The sequence below is a fragment of the Aphelocoma coerulescens genome, chromosome 24, assembly GCF_041296385.1.
Source record: "Aphelocoma coerulescens isolate FSJ_1873_10779 chromosome 24, UR_Acoe_1.0, whole genome shotgun sequence".
Lineage (NCBI taxonomy): Eukaryota > Metazoa > Chordata > Aves > Passeriformes > Corvidae > Aphelocoma > Aphelocoma coerulescens.
The window spans coordinates 1850843-1875118 of NC_091037.1; the positions used below are offsets into that span (position 1 = coordinate 1850843).

The 24276-nt window shown below is 50.1% G+C and overlaps 1 protein-coding gene and 1 long non-coding RNA gene across 5 annotated transcripts in view; both read right to left on the minus strand.

Moving 5' to 3' along the window:
* Positions 1 to 5144: 5144 nt before the first annotated feature.
* Positions 5145 to 9261, minus strand: LOC138098399 (uncharacterized). The gene is made up of 3 exons (XR_011146615.1): positions 8790 to 9261; positions 7356 to 7585; positions 5145 to 6382 (listed from the first exon to the last, which is right to left on the minus strand). It is a non-coding gene; the product is annotated as an uncharacterized lncRNA (long non-coding RNA).
* Positions 9262 to 13259: 3998 nt separating this feature from the next.
* Positions 13260 to 24276, minus strand: part of SIK2 (salt inducible kinase 2) — a 29488-nt gene continuing 18471 nt past the window's right edge. For 2 of the 4 annotated variants that reach the window (XM_068994920.1, XM_068994922.1), the window contains 9 exons: positions 23980 to 24200; positions 23041 to 23193; positions 22135 to 22320; positions 19808 to 20036; positions 18861 to 19145; positions 18489 to 18652; positions 17904 to 18020; positions 17207 to 17298; positions 13260 to 16750 (listed from right to left, as the gene is read on the minus strand). In XM_068994920.1, coding sequence (XP_068851021.1) covers positions 16165 to 16750; positions 17207 to 17298; positions 17904 to 18020; positions 18489 to 18652; positions 18861 to 19145; positions 19808 to 20036; positions 22135 to 22320; positions 23041 to 23193; positions 23980 to 24200 — 2033 coding nt within the window. In that variant the 3' untranslated portion in view covers positions 13260 to 16164. The remainder of the gene's footprint in view (positions 16751 to 17206; positions 17299 to 17903; positions 18021 to 18488; positions 18653 to 18860; positions 19146 to 19807; positions 20037 to 22134; positions 22321 to 23040; positions 23194 to 23979; positions 24201 to 24276) is intronic. The other 2 variants (XR_011146614.1, XM_068994921.1) reach the window with 2 other exon arrangements.

Here is a 24276-nt window from a genome sequence, read left to right on the forward strand (position 1 = left end):
GGTGGGAAGGCTGTGATCCCACCTGATCCTGCTGGGACAGAGCAGGAGGAGCTGCATGAGCAGCAAGGCTGGGCTGTGTTATAGGATCAACTTCACAGACACAGGGAGAGGTTCTGAATCCCTGCATGGCACGAAGGAGGAGGTTTTTAATGTTTGTGCTACAAACAGTGCCCAGCCTGGAGTCTGGATGGTCACACCATGGAGAATCCCACTGCACCCCACTCCCTGGAGCAGCAGCTGGAAGCTGAGGCACTAAATTCAGGTTTAGAGTGGTGTTTCAGTTGTGCCATCCTTGGGGAAGTGGATTTCATCCCATGCAAGTCTCCCCCTCCCTGAGTGTCAGCTGTGGAGCTCTGAGGTGTCCCAGGAATGTGGCTGGGATGAGCTGTTCTGGGAGGGCAGAGCTGCCACCAGGGTTTTGTGTCCGTGTCCATCATCTCCCCTCTCCCTCCAGCCAGCTCTGCCCTCGCTGAAGTTTACCCAGGGCTCTCCAGTGCCAGTGAATCCAGACCAGAACTCCTGCCCTGCTTGTTGCCCCTTCCCTTGCTGCCCCCGACCTGAACTCAAATATCAATACCATCAAGCAGTGATGGCAGCAGCTCTTGTGGTCCCGTGTCCCAGCCCACCACCACGTGTTTGGTGTGAACACAGCGCAGTAAACACCCCTTGGAAACCACTGTGGCTGCTCCACCTCTCTTTCCAGCTGGATTCCTGTTCTGGAGTGATGGTTGGGAACTGATAAGTTCACAAAAATGGGGAATTAGCAATGTTTTCCAGAGCAAACACAGGTGCAGTGTTGTCCCTCACTGTCCTGCAATCCATGAATTCTGCTGGGGAGGTGGATTACTGGGTGAGTGTTAAACATGACAGATAAAACAGGCTTCAACCTCCTTTTCACAGAAAGGGTGAAGCTTCCCTGATGTCTGATAGTCCTTGTGGCATTGGTGTAACCCTTGTCCAGCCCAGAGTGAGCAAAGAGGAGTTCTGTGTTGAAATGAGCTGGTTGGAAAGGCTCTGAGGGTGGGGAGCTGATCCCTGAAATTACCCAGCCTCAGAACACCCTGTGCAGGTGCTGCCCAGCCCAGCCCTGTTCTCTCTCTTGCACAAAGACGAGGCTGTTTTGACCTTTCCTGTTTTCTGTCCTCCCCTCGGAGCTGCCTGGGGAAGCTCCAACACTTTGAGTCAGCAAGAAACAGCTCCAGGGCCTCTGGATGTGGGGTTGGTGATGGATTCACACTGCCAGGTCTGGTTTGGGACCTGCCCAGTGGTCCAGGCATGGCAGAGTTGTGGTTTCACCTTGATTTTGGGGACAGGTGGCTTTTCCACACCCCTGGCATCCTCTCCAGCAGCTGCAGCCCTTCCCTGCCTCTCCCAGAGCATTGTCCCAGGGGCTCCTGGTGCTCCACGTGCTGCAGCTGTGAGAATCCAAAGGGTCAAAGCAAGGAGTGCAATTCCCAGGCTCTTTGGCTCCTCACCTTCCCAGCTTCCCGGGAATCTGCTCCCGGGACAGGAGCTTTCCAGCAGCTCTGTGCAGTTCTGGCTGGATCACGCCATAAACAAGCCCAAACCCTATTATTAGACCCTGGAAACTGCTGCCTTAGAGACAGGTTTGCTTATAAATATCCATCATTTTCTCCCTGGCTCTTCAAAGCTGGCAAGGAGAAGGGATCTCTGCTTGCCCAGAACCTGCCTGCCCTTGCTCTTGGAGCTTCTCCCCACCTGAGCTCATCCTTCCAGCCCCCCAGGTTCCAGCTGTGGGGATGAGACATCCACCCCAAGTGGGTGGCGAATCCCAGCTGTTTCTGTGATTCTTCAGCTCTCCTTGCTCCCTGCCCAGCCTCTGCAGGCTGCTGGTCGGTGGCGGCAGGGTTTTGATCCCTTGTCCCTCCTTTTCAGCCTCAAGGGTCCCTGGTGGGGACCTTGCCGGGTTTAACCCCGCTCCTGGCCGGGAAGGGCTGCTCCAGCTCTTCCTCGGGCTCCCGGGAGAGGGCATCGTGCTCCAGGAGAACCGGGAAGAGCCCGGTGCTGAGGGCTGAAATCCTGGGCATGGGGTGGGGAATCGGGGCTTTTGCTGCAGGTAAAACTTCGGATTTCAGGGTGGAAGCTGCAGCCTCCTCTGTGCTGCCCTGAAGGAGCTGGTGCTGAATTTTTCTCCTCCCCACTGCCACAGTGACCTGTCCCTGTTGCTGTGACAGCACTGGGGGTTCAGTTTTAGGTGTTTTGGGTGTTTTGTGGCAGCCAGACCTGAGTGAGGAGGCTGCAGCAGCTCCCCCATGGCTGGAGAGGGGGAACATCCCTCCCTTTGTGTCCCTGGGGAGTCTCCACCGCTGCGATGGACCAACACTTCCCTGCCTAATTGGGATAATTCCTGGATCTCATTTTCTGCAGAGAGCTGACACTTATTGACAGATAATCCATGTCTGTATGGAAAACTTGTGATTAATTGCTTCCTCTCAGTTGGGCTCCCTGGCCTCTGTCTCTCTCTTTGTTTGCTGACAAACATTTCATCTCCCTGGCAGTCCAAAAGAAAAAGTTGTGGGAGCTGCTGGGGAATCCAGGGCTGTGCTTGTCCTTCCCAGCAATGGCAGGCCTGGAGAGGGGAATCATTGAGAAGGATTAGGTGTGATCCTTATTCACCTTTTTGGGCCCAAATAGGTGAGAGGGAACAGTAATTTATGAGAAAAATGGGTGGTCTGACTTCTCCATGCTGTGAAAATCAGGAGAACGAGGCAGAACAAACCATAGGAGCTTTTTATTTTCCTTTTTTACTTCACAAAAACTCGCTGGGATTTTGGCTGCAGCGTGTATCCCATGGTTTTCAGGCAGGGAGGTATTTTAAATGTTAAATACAGGGGAAGAAAAGATTTCTGGGAGCTCACCAACAGTGTCAGGGTTAATGGGGCTGCCTCTGAAATGTCACCTGGGCTCTGACGTGCCTCTGGTGCATGAATGATTTACAGGAACAGCAGCACTGAGCTGGGCCTGTCAGATGATCCAGAGCTGTGTTCCCACCCCCAAAATCTGCTTTTCCCCTCAGCTGTCTGGCAGTCCCCACGCAGGGCCCTGCAGTTACACCAGGAAAGGGCTGTGCATGGGAAGGGGGGTGGATTTGGGCATTTTTTGCACCTCTGTGTGACCAGGGACAGGCTGGAGCTGTGTCAGGGGAGGTTTAGGTTGGATATCAGGACAACCAGAGGGTGCTGGGCACAGGGAGTGGTCCCGGCCCCGAGGCTGCCAGAGCTCCAGGAGCGTTTGGACACGGCTCCCAGGGATGCCCAGGGTGGAATTTTGGGGTGTCTGGACAGGGCCAGGAGCTGGATTTGATGGTCCTTGTGTGTCCCTTCCGTTCAGGATATTCTATGGATCTATTATTTTTGCTGGTGAGTTCACAGATGCGTTCCTGTGGACTCTGCCCCTCCCAGAGGGCTGATGAAAACTGTTGATGTGTTTTTGTGCTGGGTTCTTCACGCCCTAAATAGCTCTGGCCAGTTCTGCCTCAGCTGACTGAAGTGCTGATGGTGCTTGGACAGCAAATTCTGCTGAGGGAAACTGGTGCAGGCAAAAGCTGATTCGTGCAACCTCTTGAGAGGACTCCTTGATAAAAGAGGGCAGGGAGGGTCCAGCATCTCCCCGGGAGGAGCTGGGCTTGGTTTCCTGCTCTGCTGGAGCACTCCGTGTTCCTGGTGCTCCGTTCTGACTCCAGGGGTGTGGAGAACCCATTCCCTGCCATGGGAATTCCCTGGATGTTTTCAGCTCCCCTCTGGGATCCCTTTGGCCGTGAACAGAGCCATTGTGCAGATCAATCACCCAGTGCCACCTTCCAGAAATATTTGCTGAGAGACTTCTTTGTGTTTTGTGTTCTGCTGGCTTGGGAGGGCTCCTCCTCTGCGCCAGAGCTGCCCTCACCAAAAAGGAGGATGAGCTGGCTTTTCCCCTTAACCAGTCAATATTTACTCTCCCAGGCAAGCTGTTAAAATGCTGCTGCTCTCTTGTTTTTGGTGTTTGTTTCTCCTGCCTTGCTGGAATCTTGCCCCAGAGTCTCCCACACTGGCAGCTTTTGTTTGTGCAGCAGGGACACGTGGGTGTTCCTAAAGACGGGGTTGGGGGAGCCTTCCAGGGACTGCCAGGTCATGTTTGCATCTTCTCCTCTGCCTGTGGGGTGTGTTCCAGCCCATCTGCCCCAAGGAAGTCTGGGGCTGGGGAAGGGAAAGCCATGGCATCATTTGTCCGATCCCAAGGTGAAATCTCGAGAGGAAGCCACATTTGTTCAAACCCAAAATGGAATCCTGCTTCCACGAAAATCCAGGAGGAAAGGTGACAAGGTTGGTCTCCAGCAGCAGGTTTTTTAGGAGTCCTGATAAACAAACTTTGCAGAGCCCCATCAAAAAGGCTTTTTGGTGTGTTCACCCCTCGTGTGTAACATCAGCTGGAGCTTTGTCACTGCAAGTCCTTAGTCTCTTCATTTTTAATTATTGAAACACTTAATTTCCCTATTTCTTCAATTCCAATGATCCCCAAGAATATTTTTTCCCAGCGAGGAATGACATTTGCTGCCCTGCCTTTCAGTGCAGCGTTGCCTTTCTGCTTCACTAACGAGAGGCTTGAAGATCCTCCCTGGCAAAGATCCTCCCTGGCAAACTGTTGGATTTGTTAAAGTTGTTTGGCTCCAGCAGGAAACTTTTCTCCTGCACTGGTAGGGGAAGGCAGCCTGGTCCTTAATTGCCTTCTGCAGCTTGGCCAAGTGAAATCCATCTCTGTGCCCTCGGAGCTGAAGCCAAAAAAAATATCCCCAATGGTCCCTTGTGCTGTGTAACTCCTCTCTGGGTGAGCCTGCTTCCAAGGGCCCGTCTCTCCCGGGATTTATAACCTCTGGAGGAGGAAGATTTCAAGCTCTTGTGTGCAGGAGGGCTCCACATTAGTTTTGAAGGATGCTTTGCACCAGTTTATCCTCGTTTAGGTCTGCCTCAGAAAGGAGAAATCATTGGGAAAAAAAGGTGTTTGTTTTACCTTTTGGCACCAGCTGGATTCATCTCTCCTGTTGGGAATTATTTGCCCAATTCATCAGTTTTAGTCTGGTTGGTTTCTGCTCTGCCCTTTGCACTTTTAACTATTTTGAGGGGTTTATTTAAAATCCCAGTTCTGTAATTTCTTACCCCTCACTGGTGGAGTCAGAAGTACGAGGCACACAGGGTAGGGAGTGGGGGAGAATAAATCCAGGAAGCCTTGACAAGAGTCCTGGAATCTGTGTGGAAAACCATGGAGCCTTTTCAGTTGCTGTTTGTACCCCTGCAGGGGAGGGAGGGGAGTAAAGCCCCAAAGCCAGGGGGTTGTGGTTCTGCCTCTTCAGTGGGAATGGTTCCCTAAACCTCTCAGGTCAAAGCCCAGGCTGGACTGAGTTTGAATAACGTGATGAGGACCTTTCAAACTCAAAGAGGGAAAATTCCGATTGGATATTGGAAATAAATTCCTCTGTGTGAGGGTGGGGAGGCCCTGGAATGGATTTCCCAGAGAAGCTGTGGCTGCCCCATTCCTGGAAGTGTCCAAGGCCAGGCTAGAGCCACTGGAAGGTGTCCCTGCCCAAGGTGGGGGGTGGAATGGGATGGGATTTAAGGTCCCTTCCCCGCCCCAAACCATTCCAGGATGCCAGGAGCACTGGGGCAGAGTGAAAACAGGGCACTGCTGGTGCAGCTGTGCAGCACACAGCTCTCCTCTTGCACAACTCCCGGGGCTCTGTCCCAGAGAATTTGTGTGCCCCAGCCCCTCTGGGAGCTGTTTGGCAAGGAGGGAAATCAGCTTCCAGTCCCTGCTTCCCTCCAGCTCCCCTGGGCACGGGAGTTGGGATGGAGGGAAAAGGATCTTCCAGCCCATACAATGTTGGATAATCCCTCCAGAAACGCTGTGGCCCAGCTTTTCTGAAGGCAAACTTTGGGCTCTTTCCATCCCTTTGACCCATGGTCATTTTCAAAGCTTAAGCGGAATTTTTCAGGTGGTTCCAGCTTGACTTGGTGTGTGATTAATGAGCAATTATGAGCAGATATAAATAATAGTGGATTTAAGCGTGTATGGATACTATAATTAAAAGCTCTATTACAATATTTATTAATATTTAATTATAGATGTCAAAGGTTGCTCTGTAATTCTGTAGCACTTGACTGATCTTCCTGGGGAGGGAGCAGCTCCTCTGTGTAATTCCAGCAGTGTTTAGGGGATAAAACCCTGCTGTGGGTCTCCACGTGGGATCTGAGCAGCTGGAGCTGTCACCTTGCTGGAAGGGCCTGCTTTTCATGGTGCTTTCCTTCTGTAGGGACACTTGGTGTCTTCCCAGAAGATTTGTCCCATAGCAGGGCAGAACAGAGCTTGGCTGAAGCCTCATCCTCACAATCTGGTGAGAAAAATCAGGTTTTTCCCAGTTGTATTTTAACCCCGCTGGCTGTGAAGGGTTTGGATTTTTTAAAAATTTTTTTTGGTTATAAAATAAGGACTTCTACATCCTGTTTAAAGGAAAAAAAAAAAAAAAAAAAACACTTCATGGAGGGTTTGTGCCCTGCAGACTCGGCTGTGCTGTGTCCAGCATCACCCCTGACACAGCAAATCCTCCAGCAAACCTTTGGCCTCGCCCGCCTTGTGACCGAAACCCAGGGGAGAGGGCACCACTGGCACCAAACTCAGCAGCTGGTCCTGGCTCCAGAGCCCGGGTGCTGCAGCTCAGAGGCTCGGGGCTGTCAGCTGCCTCTGCTCTTAGGAAATGTTTTGGCTGTTTCTGTGTCGATACAGCCCAAAATAACCCCTCACACGCTGCCTTCAGCTCCAAAACCACTGTGTGTTCCGTGAAACCCATCCTGCCCCAGATCCCTGGTGGGTTTGGGAAGGCCTTTGCACAGGATCAGTCCCTGGGAGGGAAATATCCTGACTCTTTTTTTTCCTATTTTCTGGACCAGGCATCGCTCGGAGGGATTGTCCCCAAAAACCTGGGGCAGGTGGTGATAAAAAAGAGCTTTTAAGTGTCACTTTGTTCCCAGAGCTCTCCCTTGTGCTTAGGTCACCCCAGCCCCATCCCATCCCCGGGTTTTCTGCCCCCAAACCACAATCTGGACATTTAATCTGCTGCAGGTGTGGAGGAGCCAAAGGTGGGCAGGGGGATGGAGCAGCCCCGGGCGTGGCTGCTGGGGACAAACGGCTCCAAATGACCCAAATTGGCATCACCTGCGTGCGCTGAGGGCTCCGAGGGTGCCCCGGGGCCCGGCTGGGTTTGCTGCTCCCGTGGAGGCGAGGCTGCAGGAGCTTTAGGATTGTCAGGTGGAGGTGTGTTCCTTTTTGTGTTCCTTTTTGTGTTCCCTTTTGTGTTCCTTTCTTACCTTGATTTCAGAGGGGAGGGTCGCTCCTAGTGGGTCCTTTTGGTTACCAGCCGAAATGTGTGGCTGTTTCCCTTTCCCCCTTTATTTCTGACTCTTTCTGAGCTTCTTCAGGAGGTCTCTGGGTCTGGAAAGGTTCCCCCCATGCTCCAGTGACCCAGCCGGGAGCAATGCAGAGCTGCCTTCCCCTGCGGGTCTCTCCAGCCTTGTTTTTAGGCAATTTACAATTAATTCTTTTGGAGAGAAAAAAAAAAAAAAAAAAAAAACAATTAAAATTGCCATTGTGGCTTCTAAGAACTGTTGATTGAAAAATCAGCCCTTTTAAAGGCTGGTATTCTGGGACAAATCCCCCAGGGAAAGGGAAAAATGTGACTGTGTCGTGCCAGGGCTCCAGGCAACGTGTTCCAAATAAACCAGAAATGCCGGGGTTTTGCTTCCACTTTGCTCTTCTTACTCAGCCTCCAGTTCTGAGTCAGGGGTGAGGCAGGGATGAGCTGCTAATGAATCCTTGTTTTCCTGCTGGTGCTCCGTGTGTTTATCTTGATTAAATCGTGGCATCCGAGCAGGTCAGGATGGAATTACTGGGGCAGCTTGGAGCTCAAGGAGCTCAGGGAGCAGAGGGACTTTCCTGATGGGGATTTTGGAAAGCCTTCCCTCAAAATTCTTGTTGTTTTAACTGATGAAACGAAGCGAATCACTCAGAGTATTTGCTTTTCAAGTCCGTCTTGCCCCATGGAATATTAAATGCCCCAGTTCTTATCATTATTGTCAATATTTGGGATGAATTTGGTCAAAGAACTGAGAAATGGCTGATCTTTGCAGAGCTCTGGCCTTTCTTCAAAAATGTGATTATTGAAAATAAACATTAATAAAAAGGTGGAATGTTTGGGGGCCACAGGAATGTCTTTGGAGCCAGAGGTGAAGGGTTAAACTGGGAAGGGTAAAGTTTGAAGCCCCGTGTTCCCAGAAGGAGGTCAGAGTTTCGCTTGTTTTTAACGGGAGCTTGGCACGGTTGGGATCGGTCTCTGTTGGCCGAGGGTGATTTGGGGCTGGAAGTGCAGAATTGCGGTGGCTGTGGTGTGAGGCAGTGAGGGGGAGAGGTCTGCGGCCCCTTTTTGTGGGGTTTGGAGGGGGACATGCCCCTCTCAGTGGCTGCTGGGCTCTCGGCTGCCTGGTTTGCGCCTCAGGCTTTAGGCAATTCCTGCTGGAGTAGCGCTGTTGGATTTTGAGGGGTTCGTGTGCGTTCTTGTGGTTATGTGGGAGTTTTTTGGGGGGTTCTTTTTTTTTTTTTTTTTGACCTTACTGCACCCGGAGCTGGCGGATGGCGGGGGAAATTTGGCAGCTGCTGCCTTTTCCAGCAGGAAAAGTTCTGTGCTTTGCTGCCGGGGAAGGGTTAAAGCCCTCCAGAGCCTCCCCTGGCTCTCCGTGCTGAATTACCTGAAACTTGTGACGAGCGGGATGGCCCAGACAGATGTGTTGGCATGGCAACAGCTCCAAGGAAACGCTGCTGGGAAAGGGGAGCCGCAGCCCTGCCCGTGCCCCGGCTCCTGCTGGCAGCCCCTGATTAGTGGGAATAATTAATTCATCATCCCCCCGGCAGCCCCTCGGTGCAGCTGCGTGACGCGAGCAGCGCTAACGAGGCTCGGCTGCTAATTTGCTGTGTTAATAATGATGTTCTCCTGCTTCTTGGCTCGCAGGGAGGGGTTAAAGCCACGTTTCATGTGGGGTTGTCACCCAGACAGGGCTGGGAGCCTCGGGGAAAGGGCATCCTGAGCTCTGCCCCTGGATTCAGCCCCTGCTCCGAGGGCAGCGCACCAGTCTGATGGGGAAGCTGTGAACTGGGGGATGCTGGGCTCTCGTTTTGCAGCTTCAGGAATTTTTCTGAGTGGAGGATTGCGCCTTTATAGGTGTTTAGAGTCACTCACCTGCCGTTTTCTGGGCGCTGTGCAGGCCCTGGGGTTGCTGCGGGACTGGTGCAAACCAGGCTGGGAGTTCTGGTTTGCTGAAGGAGAGGACTCGGCTCCTGCAGGGTCCTTTGCCATAACAAGGAGCTCTCTGGTGAAGTTTAGCCCCCTGATTCCTCAGATCAGGAGCTTCTCTGAGTGCCCAAGATGTAAATTGTTAATTGTGAACAGAACAGCCTGCCCTGGAATAGGGGAAGGAACAGGAAAATGTTGCCTTTGCTCCCTTCTGAGAGGTTTTGCTCTCTGAGATCGGGTATGGCAGCACCTGAGCGGAGGAACGATGCCTTCCAAGACAGAGAGAAGCTCAAGCTGTTTATTTTTGTATATATATATATATATATATATATATAATATATCCTAATTTTGGGGGGGCTGGTGGCCCTGGCGAACACTGCCTTGCTCTGATGAAGCATTTTCCACGGAAACAGCCACCTGAGCCTCCCAGGCTGCTCCCCAGGCTCTGTGCAAAGGCAGACCCAGGTGATTCAGGGTACAATTTCCCCCACTGACGTCAGCCCTGCTCCCTCCCAGCTCTCTGCTCCCCAGCAGGGAGTTCTGAACTCCCAAAATGTGCCTAACCTTGGCAGGGCGCTCTCAGCTCGGTAAATGGCCATTTGTGGGTATTTTGGGAACACGCCTCCCATCAGCTCCCCGTGTGCGAGTGGTTTTGCTGCTGCTCTGCAAACCAACCCCACATGGATCCTTATCAAAACACTGTCGCCTTTATTTGCTGATAAGTCGCTCCAGCAGGGGCTGTTACATAAAACCACATTATGGCATTTCCCTGGCAGGAAATCACCAGGTTTAGGGACCTTTTTGAGCAGAGAGATCTCTCCTGAAAGCCCCATATTTAAACTCTTTCCCAACAGAGTGGCAGCTCTGGGGAAAATGGAGCCTTCCTGGGAGGGATGTTGGATGGGAAACCCTGGGGAAACGGGCTGATAGAACTTCAACTCCTTCTCCTTTGTAAGAGTTGTGGGGTTTCTAATAGCAGGCAGAGTTTTGCCGTGGTTATTAAATTATTGGTGCTGGGTGGAGTTCTCTGCTGCTGGAGCTGCAGGTATGATTTTTCATCAGGGGCCATTTCTTTTAAATTAGAGGATGTTGTTTCCTCGGTTTCAGTTTCTACTCAATCTTGTGGTTTTACACTCAGATTAACCTTGAATTTCTTCGTTTGCCTGCGTGTCCGTGCTTTCCTACAATTTACTTTTTGTTCTGCTGGTTTTTAACCACTCAGAATCAGGCTAACCCATCCAAAATCAGATGAATATCAGGTTTAGTCTGCACAGAGCCTGTTCCTTTAGCCTTGCAGAACTCAGTGGCACTGAGTTATTCTCTGTACCTTGAGGTGCAAGCAACGGAATCCTCAAAGCACCGGGGGCAGAAGCATTTCCCTTATTTCTCCCTTCATTTCCCTGATTCTTATCCCTTTGAGGGCTTGCCTCAAATTCACAGCTGATTTCCTGTGAGAGTCCCCCAATTAGGAGTTTCTTTTCATCCTATTTCAAACGAGCTCTCTGCCATCTGACCTCCCCTCCAGTGCAATATTCCCATCAGAAAACCACCTGAATCAGCAAAACCCTCTCGTGTCTGAACTTGCAATTTTTCCCCCACAGTGACCTGCTTGGCCGTGTTCCCATCAGGGTCAGGGTTGCAGAATTTTTGCCTCATTTTTCAGTCTTGCACTTTGTCCAGCAGTGGAGGGAGAAAGGGAGGAGAGGAGAATTAATTCCTGCTGTAATTTTATACTCAGTCTGACAGATTCCTCAATTTCAGGTACAGGGTGATTAATTGCAAAATCCACCCACAATTATATTTCTTTTATAAGCAGCTCCATTCTTACTTGGAAATAGCAACAGTTAGGATGAGACTGGTTGCTTTGTTTTTATTAAATATCCTAAAATGAAATATCCCCCATATGTTTCCCCTTTTTTTTTGTTGCCCCACAGTTACACCCAGAAACTTTCCACTCATATTTGGTGTTCTTCAGGTAACTTCAGAAAACAGTGTTGCAACAAGGCAAGGTCTTAGAAGAGGGGGGGAAATGTGATTTCAATTTAAAATAAATGTGATTTTGCTTGTACTCTCATGCCCACAAGCACCAAGGGGTGTGATCCAGTCAGGATTCCTCACAGAGAGGGAGGACAGGACTCTGAAACACACATGGACTGCTGAGAGAGGGATAATTCAGCAGCAGAGAAAGCCTCTGAACTCCCTCATGGCCTGAGAGTGCTTTGCATCTGGGGCTGTCTCCTCCTAGAGCTCCCCTTTCCCACTTCCCAGTGGGCCTTTCCCTCCACTTTTCCTTCAACTCATCTTGCCCCATCCCCTTTCCTTTGCCCTGCACCAAAAGGACTCGGGGATGAAGCTTTTCCAGGCTAATCCTGCCTGTGTTCGGGACACGGGGCCAGGAGGTGACCAAGGGCTGAAGCCCACGCCCACAGGGCTGATGTGCCCCGAATTCAGAGTTTCAAGGTTTCCCTTGGATTTTCCAATCCTGCTCAGCAGCGAAGCTGTGTGCAGGGAATTCAGACATGGTTTTAAGGCTTCCCTTGGATTTTCCAATCCTGCTCAGCAGCAGAGCTGTGTGCAGGGAATTCAGGCACTTTTGAGACTCCTCTTGGATTTTCCAAGCCTGCTCAGCAGCAGAGCTGTGTGTATTGAATTCAGACATGGTTTTAAGGCTTCCCTTGGATTTTCCAAACCAGCTCAGCATCAGGGCTGCGTGCACTGATTTCAGCCCCGGTTTTAAAGCTGCTGTCGGATTTTCCAGGGCTGCTGTTCCCTCTGCTGTCACCCCGGTGTGACCTGTGCTGGTGCCAGGGACTGACAGCAGCCCCGTCAGCCAGGGCTCAGTGCAGGGAAATGCTGGGCTCTGCTGCTCTGTGAGGATTTACAGGCTCTGAGCGGGCTGAGAGCAGGGCTGAGCCCAGCCAGGGGGAGGGAGGCTCTCTCCTGTCTCACTGGGATAAGGATGGCTGAGCCTGTGCGTTTTGGGGGTGGCAGGGGAAGGAGGGAGTGTCCTCCAGCCAGCTTGGAAGGTTAGCTGAGGTCTCCTGAACGTGTGACATCCTCTGCTCGGCTGTGCCCGTGAGCAGTGACACACTGGGAGGGTGGGAGGGGGTTTGTGGTGCTTTCCCTGTCCCTGTGTCCTGGCTGTGGGGACAGAGGACTGACAGTGTGCAGCTCCATCACCCTGTGGCCCTGCTGACGTCCTGGCACTTCGCCCTCTGTGCCAGGATCGCTGCCCTGGGTTCTGTGGGGAGTTTAGGACCAGCAGAGCATCAGCAGCAGTGGGAAGCAGCCACAGCAGGGGTGTCAAGGCCCAGCACCGCTGGCACCTGGCCCTGTGCAGAGGCTGGAGGCTCCCTGGGGACACGGGAGGTGAGCAGGCAGGTGCTCAGAGCTGTCACACACCTTCTGCTTAAAGCGTTTTGTGCCCCTGTGTGTCACAAAAACCCCTCAGGGGCGGCTGCTTGGGGCTGAATCACCACCTAAAAGCAGTTTTGGGGCAAGGGACCAGGTGAATCCACTGGTTGTCCACTAACTTTTGCACTTTTATCTCCAAGCATCGCACTTTGATGTCAGCAAGAACATTGAGGGTCACAGGAATGTCACTAGAGATGTTTAAAAAAAGAGCTGCTGAGGTTTTTTCCACTGGTTTTTGGTCTCATCTTAAGTAATTTTGAATGAGCCTTCTGTTAATGAAAGTGGAAAGTGCTGTGACAATCCTGTGGCACCAAGTTTTCCAGTCTCCAAATTTGTATTTGGCAAAAGTCAGTGGTACCAACAACCCCAAGTGTGTCAGAGCCGTGGGAAGCAAACCTCAGTCTAGAAAATGCAGTGTTTGCAGCAGACAGGAATTTTCTTGGTGCCTCAGAGGGAGAATAACCTGACCCTAATGAAGACAAGAGTGGCAGGTGCTGCTTTAGCTCACTAGAAATTTAAAAAATGAAATGCACGTATTCTTTATTTTGTATTAATACACTGTAACTGCTTTACAGAGTCCAGCAGATCAGTTGCATGTAAATACTACAGATGAACTTGCCAAACTGGAGCTCACAAAACTAGTGCATTTATCCCAAAGCAGAGACTAAACCCTCTAAATCCTTAAAAAAATACATTAAAGAACATACCACACACACACATATTGCACTTTTCTCCGTATGAAATTTGTACCCCATATACATCACACCAAAGTCTCTTCAAAGGAGGCTGTAGTACAAGATAATAAAGCTAATAATTACTCTAACAGTAGTGTACACAGTTCTCTAATGTTAGAACAGAACAGATTGGAACAAAAAAGCCACTTCAAAGGAGTAGGAAGTGGTGCCCAATGGATCCTCTCTGTATGAGAAGGCTTCAGAAGCCTTTTAGTCCTAATTGGCTTAAAGGAAATTACATGAAATGTTAAATATGCTTTTGGCTGAGGGGAAAGAGTCAGGCTAAACTACATTAAAAAATACTGCAGCTTCCCCCTGCCCAGCACTGCAAAGCTCTAAGGAGCTCAGACTGGTTGGCACATCCTGATAAATGAATTGCAGAACTCCAGAACGGAATTATTTTTCTCTTTCGAATCCTGAAACGTGCAGGATCCTGGAGCTGGATGGGGAAGGAAGTGGTTATGGTTCTGGCAGTCACCCAGCTCCTGGAGCAGGACTGGGGCTGTCCCCAGAGTGCTGGGTGTCCTGGAGCAGCTCTCACTGCACAGATACTCCCAGTCCAGAACACGTGGGTTATGCTGCGGGGTAGGGAAGGAGGAGTGAAAGGACAGGACTCTGTCTCCTCTTTGTTCCTGCTCTGTTCTGCTGCAGTTTTTGTCAGGCTGTCTCCCCTCCCTCTGTCAGTCCCTGCAGGTGTCACTGGGTTGGTGTGTTCCACTGTGCCACGGATTTCCTTCTGAAGGGAAACCACACAACAAAAACCTTTTCTTTCAGCTGTTGAAAGCAGAGCTGTCTGGCCATCTTTATCCTGTGATCCCTGTTCCTTAAACTCTCCTTGGCTGCTGCTGCCTTGAGAATCCCTGTGATAGCAGAAGTAGAAGCTGAGCAATTTGGACTGAGCCAGACCTGGGCCAGTGTCAGAGCAGGCTCCAGAGAACAGGAGCTGTGTCTACCTGAGCACACAGGGACCAGGTGCCTTCTGTCCCCTGTTAAACCCTTCCCCCTTCACACACAGTGGCCAAACTCCTCCTATTCCATGTTTTGATGTGGTCTTATTGCTGTAAATGCTGATTATCCACCTCCCTGCACCCTCGGGATTTGCAGTATCAAAGACCAAACCTTCCAGCAAACTCTGGCGTGATCAGCACAGTTCCTCTCGCTCTTTGTGCTTTAATGAAGCTGCAATTGTGCTTAATGTTTGCTCAGAAAGGGCTGGCCTGGCCACTGGCCACTGGCCTGGCCTGTCCCACCATCCTTCAAGGTTAGAGACAAACCCCAAACTGGAGATCTCAGCTTCCTGCAGCTCCCTGAGCCATCCCCCTCCTGTGACTTGGATTTCATGACTGGAAAGTTCTGGAGACACAACTCCTGATGGAGCTGGAGCATCCCTTGAAATGGTTGACACATCAACAGTTTGATGCTAAAATATTGCTGTAATACTTTCAGTGTCCTATATACACGAGCCACTCAAACACTGAGAGAGTTAAACATGTCCCACATGGTGGGACGTGTGCTCTGAAGGGACTTTGGCCACAGCAAGGACATAAATAGGGTATTGTCTACTTTCTTCAGAAAAAAGCATAGAGGCTGATAAAGAACTGAAAAAGGCACAGCACTATCACTTCACAGGGGTGTTTTTTTTTCTTTTTATAAGCTCATTGTTTTTTTTTTTATCCTTAAAGTTCTAAAACCCTAAATAATTGTCCAAATATACAAAGCTCAATAAACCACCAGCAACACATACTGCAAATTCAAAACACAGTTTTGTTTGCTTGTTTGTTTCTTTTTAAAATGCAACCCAGGGACAGGTGGATCCTTTCCAGCGAGCAGAACTTCTCCAGGACAGAGCCCTCCTGCAAAAGGGGGTGATTTTAAAAGCCACCCAGGAGGATTTTATTATTTTTAATATCATTTCCTGCAGCTCTTGCTCTCCCATGGTTCTCCTTACCTTCTGTGTCTGTTGGCTCATCCTTGATCCTCCAGAATTCCGATCCCCACCCAGAGGTCTCTCCAAACAGTCCCAGGTTTCTTTTGACAAAGTCCAGCTGTCCCTTGCTCCAGATTCCTTCAGCAGACAGTGAAGAGCTCCTTGGCAGGCTTGGGAAATCCTGTTTGGGTGCCAGCAGGAGGAAGTGGAGGCTGCCTGAGATGCTCAGGGCTGGCCATGGAGTAGTTCCTGACCAGGAGCTCAATGGAAGTGCAACTTCCCTCGAATTCGACCTCGTGCTCCTGTTCTCCAGAGGATTTCAGTTGCCCTCAGCGCAGACCCAAATCTACCCTGAATTTCAATGAAAACTATTGCTTTTATTGCCAAGAAGTATGATAAGTGTGCACTCACTCTCCTCTCTTCAAGTGGATGTTGGATGAATGCTGACAAACTCCCCAGATTTTTTTAGAAGGGGCTATTTCCTTCCTCTGAAATTCACCTTTTTTGCCTCCTTTCATGCAGACTTTGTGGGATGGAGCTGCACTCCCTGTTCTCCAGCCCCTGCCACTGGGACCAAACACCTCCTGCTTATTTTTTCTTTTTTTTTTTTTTTTTTTTTTCCTTCCAGCCAGGTGGATTTTTAGTTCCCCTGTCCATTCAAGGGTCGAAGAACTACCATGAATTCCGGGGGTAGGAACGAAAAGAACAACCAGAAATTCACATGCTTCTCCCTTTGTCCTCGCACTCGGCCCTGGCTGCTAATTCACCAGGACGTAGCCGCCGTGCTGGGGATCCACAGCCTCCATCATCTCACAGTCGAAGAGTCCGGGCAGTTCTGAGAGGGCCAGGGGGTCGTAGCTGGGCTGAGCCTCCGCGGAGGCCGAGCTGCTCTGGCTCTCGGGCCCTGCCCCGCTGCTCTGGGGGAGGTGGCACTGCTCAGGTGAGGGGACAGCAGGCACCTCACAAGTCTGATAGGGGAACTGGAGGGGCTGTGCTGGCTGGGGCTGCCCCGGGGGCGAGAGCCGTGAGGGGCTGGGGGGCAGCGGCTCCAGCTGCACCTTCGGGTACTGCCTGAGGAAGGGCTCGAAGTGCATCTGCCCCGAGGAGGGCTCCAGCACGGGGCTCAGGGGCTGCTGCAGGCTGAACTGGGCTGGCTGCTGCTGCTGCTGCTGCTGCTGCTGGGGCTGGGGCTGGGGCTGGGGCTGCTGCTGGGGCTGCGGCTCCTCCGGGCAGGGTAGGGGCAGCGGGCTGGCCCGGGGGTACGAGCTCTCGGCTATCTGCATCTGGTTAAAGTAGGCCTGCAGCTGGGACTGCTTCTGCAGGAACAGCCTCTTCTGGTGCAGCCTGCATGCAGGACAGAAAAACAGTCATTTCTGGCCATTTGGACTCTAAAAGGGTCACTCACACCGCTCCCAGTACACTGGGAAATCCCTGGGCAATCCTGCTCATTAACTGGTGCAGCACATCAAAGTTATCACCTTCCAGTGTCATCACAGATCTCCTTTGATAACCTTTTTTATCAATTTTTTTAAGCTAACCTCATGCACTGTTTAATTCAGTTTGTTAAGAATGAGATACATTTTGTTTGTATTTTAAAGCCTCATGTTCGCTGCTCTGGGGAATTTGGGAGCTGAAGATCAGGCAGAGAAATTTGTAAACACGTGGCAGGACTTGTTCTTGCTTTTAAAAGAAGTTTTGAAGTGAAGCTTTCCTTTTTCAGATCATTTCTTAATGGATAAAGAGAATTCCAGTTCTTTACTCTTGAGAGTAATTTTTCTGCATAGTTTGGAAGATTCTCACCTGTGCTCCTGGAGCTGCTGTTCCAGACTCCGGGGCAGTTCTTTGCAGTAGAGCTGGCAAGTGTTCTGAGCTTTTGAGAGCAGACTGGGCTTCTGCAAGGAAAGCAGAGCTGGTTTAAATGGTTTTTGATTTAATGCATTAGTCCAGAAAGCAAGAGAAAGATTTTCTACCCCTGTAACTGCTCTGCTGTCCACAAACCCACTCTCCAAACCCATAAAAACTGCTGCCCACTGGCTTCTAACCCTTAGAAAATACTTTTGCAGGAGAGATTGTACCATAAAAAAATCCATGGAAAGCTTTCTTCCCAAGTGGAAGAAGCTGCAAGCTGGAAAAGTGGGGGGAAAAAAAGTTTTCTATAAACTAAAGCTGTGGGAAAATGGGTTTGAAATAAAGGGGGTGTGGAAGAGGAAGACCCAGGGGGTTAAGAAGTGGCTGCTCAGATGCTGATGCAAACCTTTATGGGGTGTTACAGCAATAGTCTGTATCCAGCAGCAATTATTAAACACTGCCAGAGGAGGGAACAGCAAGAATGCACTTTTTGCATCATCAGGGCCAGTGCCTGACACCAGAAAAACATGGTGCAACTCCCAGTTGAGCTGTCCTCTGCTCCTTTATCCTCTGAGTGCTTTTCCCGGGCCCCAGGATCCCAAAGCTGCTGTGCTGTGCTGTTCAGGGCAGGGAGGCAGGGCAGGGGTACCTGCAGCCTGTGTTTCAGGTACTGCGTCTCCAGGCTCGGCCTTCGGGATAACAACGGGGGGTGGGCACCATTGGGGAAAGCAGGTGGAGCTTCCTGCTGCTGCTGAGAGCCTTCCTCCTGCAGAGGGAAGAGGAACAAGCTGCATGTCCACAAGAGGCTTTCTTACCCCTTTCTTTAAGGATTTTCCCTGCCAGAGGTTCTGTGGTTGCTGTGTTCCTGTTCTGCTTGAAACAACTCACTGGGAGCTATTTAACATTTCACTCTGCAAATCTGGCTGTTATCCCTTCTTGCAGTTATACCAGGCCACCTCCACCAAGGAGAGCAAAGGTGTTATTGGCCTCTGCTAAATCCAAAACATCCTTCAGATTGAAAGCAATAACTTTGTTGGGTTTGGAAGGATGACAGAGCCACTCACTGACAGCACGAGGATGGGCAAAGGCTGCAAATTCTCCAGTCTGGGGAAGGCAGAAAGGAGAATAGGGAATTTAATCAGTCAATTAGCTCTTCTCAGACCTCCACACCACCTCATCCTCTCCTGATCTGCCCCGAAGTATTAAGGTGGAGCTTGATTTCTGCTTTAAGTACCTGTGCAGGGCTGTTAATGAGGTCCTGCAGCTGGGTGGCAGCTGATGTCAGGGAAGGTTCTTCCTCTGATCCCATCTGTTCGTACAGCAGCTGGACTTTGTTCAGCTCCAGGATTCCTTTGGTTCGTGCCAGGTTCTGGAGGTGCTGCCTAAATGCTACAATTCCTGGAGAGGAGTGGAGCAAAAACCCCTCGTCAGAAAAAAAAATCAGTTTTCTGGCTGGCGCGGGCAGTGTGAGATAAGCTGGGTGATAACCGAGCCACAGCGGGGCTGCTGTGCAGGGAGGGCATTTCCTGCTGTGTCTGGGGATTCTGGGGATCATGATTATTAAAACAGGTAATGAACACAGCAATTATCCATGCAGAGGGGTTACCTTGGGTGAGGGAGGTGTCGGAGGCTCTGCGTCCCTCGCGGAAGCTGACGGGGGAGCGGTTGTGGGCCTCTCGTTTTTGGGAGCTCAGGGCCTGCATGGCCGGGTTGGCAGGCCTGAGCCCGATGAAAGGGGGGGTCACCCGGGGGGCCTGGTGGCTGTTCAGCACCATTTCCTTCAAGGAAGGGGTCTCTCCCAGGAATTTGAGATCCCTCTGGATGGATCCCATGTCGTACTCGGAGTCGATGCTGCCCAGGGAGGAGTTCTCATCCAATGAATAGACTTTGCCTGTGACAAAAAAAACCCAAAAGCCAGGATAAAAGGGAAGTGCAGTGGGAATCAGTGCCACTGACTCGAGCTACTCCTGCCAACAGTGGCCATCTCAGAGTGAACAGCCAAAAAAATCAAGTTTGATAAAGGAATTGTCAAGTAAAACTTGCAGTACAATAATGGGGATCTGCTACTGGTTTTTGCAGGATTTTGCAGCAATCAGACACTTTCCAGGTGTTCACTGGCTTGTCTGGAAAGTGTTTAGGGTTTTTTTAGCTCACAGATAATCCTGACAAAACTGTAGCCTGAAAGGTTTAGGCACCTCACTGCTTTTGGAGCCCAGAGGGTTTTATTTCCCCACCGTTCTCCACCAGCTCATCTTTAGGGGGTGAATGATTTGGGGACATTTAGTTGAAAAAGCAGCCAGTTTGCCAGATCTCCCAGTTGCTGCTGGGGTTGTACATGAGTTTAGCCAGCTGAACATTTGCTGCTTTGATTTTACACTGTCTCTACAGCAGCTTTTTGGGGTGTTTTGTGTTTTTTTTCCCTTTGGCTTTTCCAGCAAATACAAACTGTCTCGAACCCATCACTGTAAAACCTCCTGTTTTCCATCACTAGCTAATTAGAGTGAGTGCTGAGGGAGAAAATGAGCTGTGAGATGTCCTTGCTGAGCTCTGTACCTGTGCCTGGCACCATCACCAGCTGGTTGGTGACCTCTGCCAGGGTGTGACGCCGCTTCCCCCCTCGAGCTGCCTGCAGGGCAGCAAAGGCCTGGGCTGGGTCCTCCTCTGCCTCTCCTTCTGTCTCTATTCCTTCATCAATTGAGGTTTCCATCATGCTGGAGGGCAGGGATTGGCATCCTTTCCTCATCACCACGGGGGGCACGGGGTCCAGCAGGCAGCCGTTCACCTGGGAGGCACAGGGACAGGGGACAGCTTTGTTTTGGGCCCAGCTTTGTTCTGTGCCCAAAGAATCACCCCCAAAAGCAGGAAATCCCTGGTCTGAAGGCATTTGAGATCTTTACTGAGTTTAAGGCTTGTTTGTCATGTACAATTCTTAATATCCCCCTTGCATTCCCTTAACATTCAATTCCCTAAACCTAAATATTCTTATTCCCACAGTTCTGTGTTCTCCAAGGCTCCAAGGTTTTGTTTTGATTTTTTTTTTGAGTTATTAAAAACTTTGCCAGCTTAGTCACAAGTATAAAATATTTCTGGAATGTCCAATACTGCTGTTCCCCCCTTCCCATACCTGCTGTGCTCATTTATCATGCTCAGATAAACACCACAAAAAAACCCCCAGCCTTGTATTTCAGCCTTGCAGGGCTGTGCTCAGGAGTAACTCCATAAATGCACCCTTTTCCCAGCACAAGTCCACTTGATTGATGTTGTTCCCCTGCAAACATAGGTTGCCTGGAGAAGCTGTGGAATCTCCCTCCTTGGATTTACCCAGCTTGATAAAGCCCTGAGCAGCCTCCCACAGCTTTAAGTCAGACCTTTCGAGGCAACCTAAAACTGCTCCTAGGATTTTCATTCTGGTTTTATTCTCCAGCCCAGTTTGCCATGGATCCTCCTGCACCATAACTGATTCTTTGCCATATAAAATTATTTATTTTAGGCAAAAAAAAACCCCTAAATATTCCCATGTCCTGCAGCTTTTGGAGGCTCTGTAGTGTAATTACTGTCCTGCTGCACGAATAGGACCACACTGGGTAAAATATGGATGAAACAACACAATCCTTCAGCACAAAACCTGGCACTGCTGCAGCTGATTCTGTGTAAAGCCGTTTTATGTGAGCCATTCCTGAATTTTCCTCCAAGTTCTTTGGTATTTTGAAAAGAAAGGGTGTGGAAAAGAGGCTTCACTGCATTGACAGCAGCTCTTAACAAACGGTCCTGAGGCAGACTAGAAGGTAGGAAAGTATTTAAAGCAGCATTGAGAAACAGCTATAAATAGTTTAAACACCAGGCAAATGATGATTCCTGCACGGGGAAACTCTGGGTCTGCTGCCTCTGTTTTGATTTCGTGGATTTTACCTCTAAATTGAATTTCTTGCACATCTTCCTTTCCATTTGTGACTTTTCCACTCAAATGCCTCACCCTGATCTGGCAGAAAAGGAGAACCAATCCCACATTGGCTCCTTGCAGCTCCTTCAGAGCCTGGAAGTCTTTAGTGGACATGTCCTACAAAAATTAAGGCCCTGAATATTCCCAAGTGAGCTCAGACTTGACACCTCACTGCTGTCACCAGCTGTTGACCTACCCTGGCCAAACTGCACCTATAAAGCAAAAGGGGGATGCAAAATAAAGCTTGAAATGTTAATTTTTAAGTGCCTTTGAACTGCTTTGTGCTTTGCAGCTGCCAGAGACCACACAAGGAGCTGGTGCTGAGAACCAGGGCCACACTCTTGGTGTTGGGAACAAACCAGGGAGCAATAAACCCTTCACACTGGCAGGCAGGAAATCAAACCCCAGCTGGCAGCAGGCAGGATAAATATGCTGAAATTCAAGTTATAACGTGGTGCAATGTGAGAGAGAGAACAACAGAAGTTTTATGAGAGTAACATACTTCTAAATGTAATTATTTTAGGCTATTTCCCCTTCTAATTGCTGACTCCAGATCAGGCTGGAGCTCCCTTTGGACACTTCAGCTGCATCCATGACCCCTCTTGTGTAAGAAGGAGGAGTCTTCAGGGCTCTTGAAAATAAGTTTGAGAAGAACAAGGACAAGAAACCCACTTTTCTGGGGGTCTTGTCCCTTTCCAAAAGCAGGGTGGTGAGAATGGAATGTAAGCAAAGAACAGGAGGCAGAGGAACGATGAAAAAAGACCCAGTTGTGGAGAGTTACAGGGAAAAAGAATGTGGAATACCTACAACTCTTGATGCTTAAATACTTGAATTTCAGGAAGCAGTGCTGTGCTTTTAAAAGACAAATGGATTTTTTAGCTGTAGTGACTTCTGGAAAAAAAAAACCCCAACAAATAATAGTGTGATTAAAAAGCTGTACCTTTGGTGTCTCAACCCTTTCCTCCTCCATAAATGCTGCCTCTCCCTGGCAGCTGGAAGGAGGGAAGGAAAAGGCTTCTGCTCCTGAGGCTGAGGGGAGACCTGGAGACTGCAGCAGCCTTGGATTTTGGGAATGCAGGTTCACCGAGGGGACCACAGCTTGTGCCTGAAAAACAGAATTTAACAACTCCAAAACTGGAGTGATTTTAGGTAGGGAGCAACATCCAAAGTCACAAATGGAACAATGTGTAGCCCCCCACTGCCAGAGCAGAAGTGCAAGATTTATTTCTTGGTTCAGGATGAGTAACATTCTTAGCCTTTAAACTATTAAAAAAACAACATTACCAGCCCCAAAACACACAGGCAAACCCCAAATGTCATTAAACTCAGTAGTTACTGAAGCTGACTTATCCCCAGCAGCACAGACAGAGTTTACAGCTTTTTGATGCTCTAAAATTCCTTTTTCTATTCAGTGCAAACCCCCTGAATGTTACCAGGGGGCTCAGGACTGGTTTCAATGACTTTTTTAGGAAATTAGGAAAACAGGGCTATTTAAAGGTTTTTAACCTTTATTTCTGGGAGATCTTTAACCTTTATTTCTGGATCCACAGCACTGGCCCAAAGGGAACAATCAGCCTCAATCCAGGAGCTGTGGGTGCCACCAGGTGTGAAAACAAAACTATCCTTGGGACAACTGCGAGGTTGTACCTGAGGGAGAAGTGGCAGCTTCAGCTGGGAGAAGAGCTGAGGTTAAAACCAGAGCTCCCCACCAGAGCCAAACCCACTCTTTGCATTTTGTGCTTCAGGATGAAACTACACCAGACAGCGAGGGACTGCAGGTGGAATGGAGAGATTTTGGGAGGAGGAGGAGGCCGAGCAAGGCCGGGAGGGCAGCAGGGAGCCTCACCTTGGCCACGGTCTGCTCGGCGATGGTGCTGGGCCGGCGCTGCCGCGCGTCCACGCGCTGCTCCACGGGAAAGCTGCTCCGGTGCGACTTCAGCCTCTCCACCAGCAGGTAATAGATGGCAGCAAAGTGGTTGTAGCTCTTGTTCTGCAGGGACTGAGAAAGAGAAGCACAGCAAGTGTTGGCAGCAGCCAGGTGGGTGTTGGTTTTTTGTGTTCTGCCACCAAAATGAGGGAATATTGGGGGGGGGGGGGGGGTTTAGGAGGAGGTGGGGAAGGTAAACGCTGTTCTGGGCTGAGAAGGGTTCAAAGCAGAGTGGCAGGGACAGGAGAACATCAATCCTAGAACTGCAGCGAGCTCCCAGATAGATGGGACACTCATAGATACCATTCTGAACCTGCAGAAGGCACTGAGCTCCCATCCTAAAGGCAATTATCCTGTTAATTCCACAGGGAATCCTGGCATTTATGTCTGCCAAGAATGGCTTAGGATAGGGCAGACACATCAGCTGCTCTCTGCTTTCATGCTCCTGGCTTGAATTTTCTTTGACCACCCTCTTAAAAACTCAAAATGAATTTACTTTCTAATTTGCCCTCATCTCTCTCCAGCTGCCAAGTTAATGATTTATCCAACCCCACTCAGGAGTGTGTTTCACCCCCATTTGGGTGTGTTTTACCCCCATTTGAGGTGTTTTACCCCCATCTGAGTGTTTCACCCCCATTTGAGGTGTTTGACCCCCATCTGAGTGTGTTTCACCCCCATTTGGGTGTGTTTTACCCCCATCTGAGTGTGTTTCACCCCCATTTGGGTGTGTTTTACCCCCATTTGGGTGTATTTCACCTCCATTTGAGGTGTTTCACCCCCATTTGAGTGTATTTCACCTCCATTTGAGGTGTTTCACCCCCATTTGAGGTGTTTTACCCCCATTTGAGGTGTTTTTACCTCCACAGTTTTCTGCTGGTCTATGCCCAGGCTGTGCATCAGCCTCAGGACCTGCTCGTTGTACTCGCCGAGGGAGGGCTCGTTCTCCTCTCCTGGTGGGTAGAGGATTGGCCTCTGGGCAGGAACCTCCACCAGCATCCACTTGTGCTCCTTGATCTGAGCAATGGTCAAACGTTTGGATGGGTCCAGGACCAACATTCTTCTGATCAGGTGCTCACACTCTGGTGGGAGGAAAAAAAAATAAAAAATAAGAGAATTATAAACTTGCCCAGTGCTACCTGAGACCCACCAGCCCAG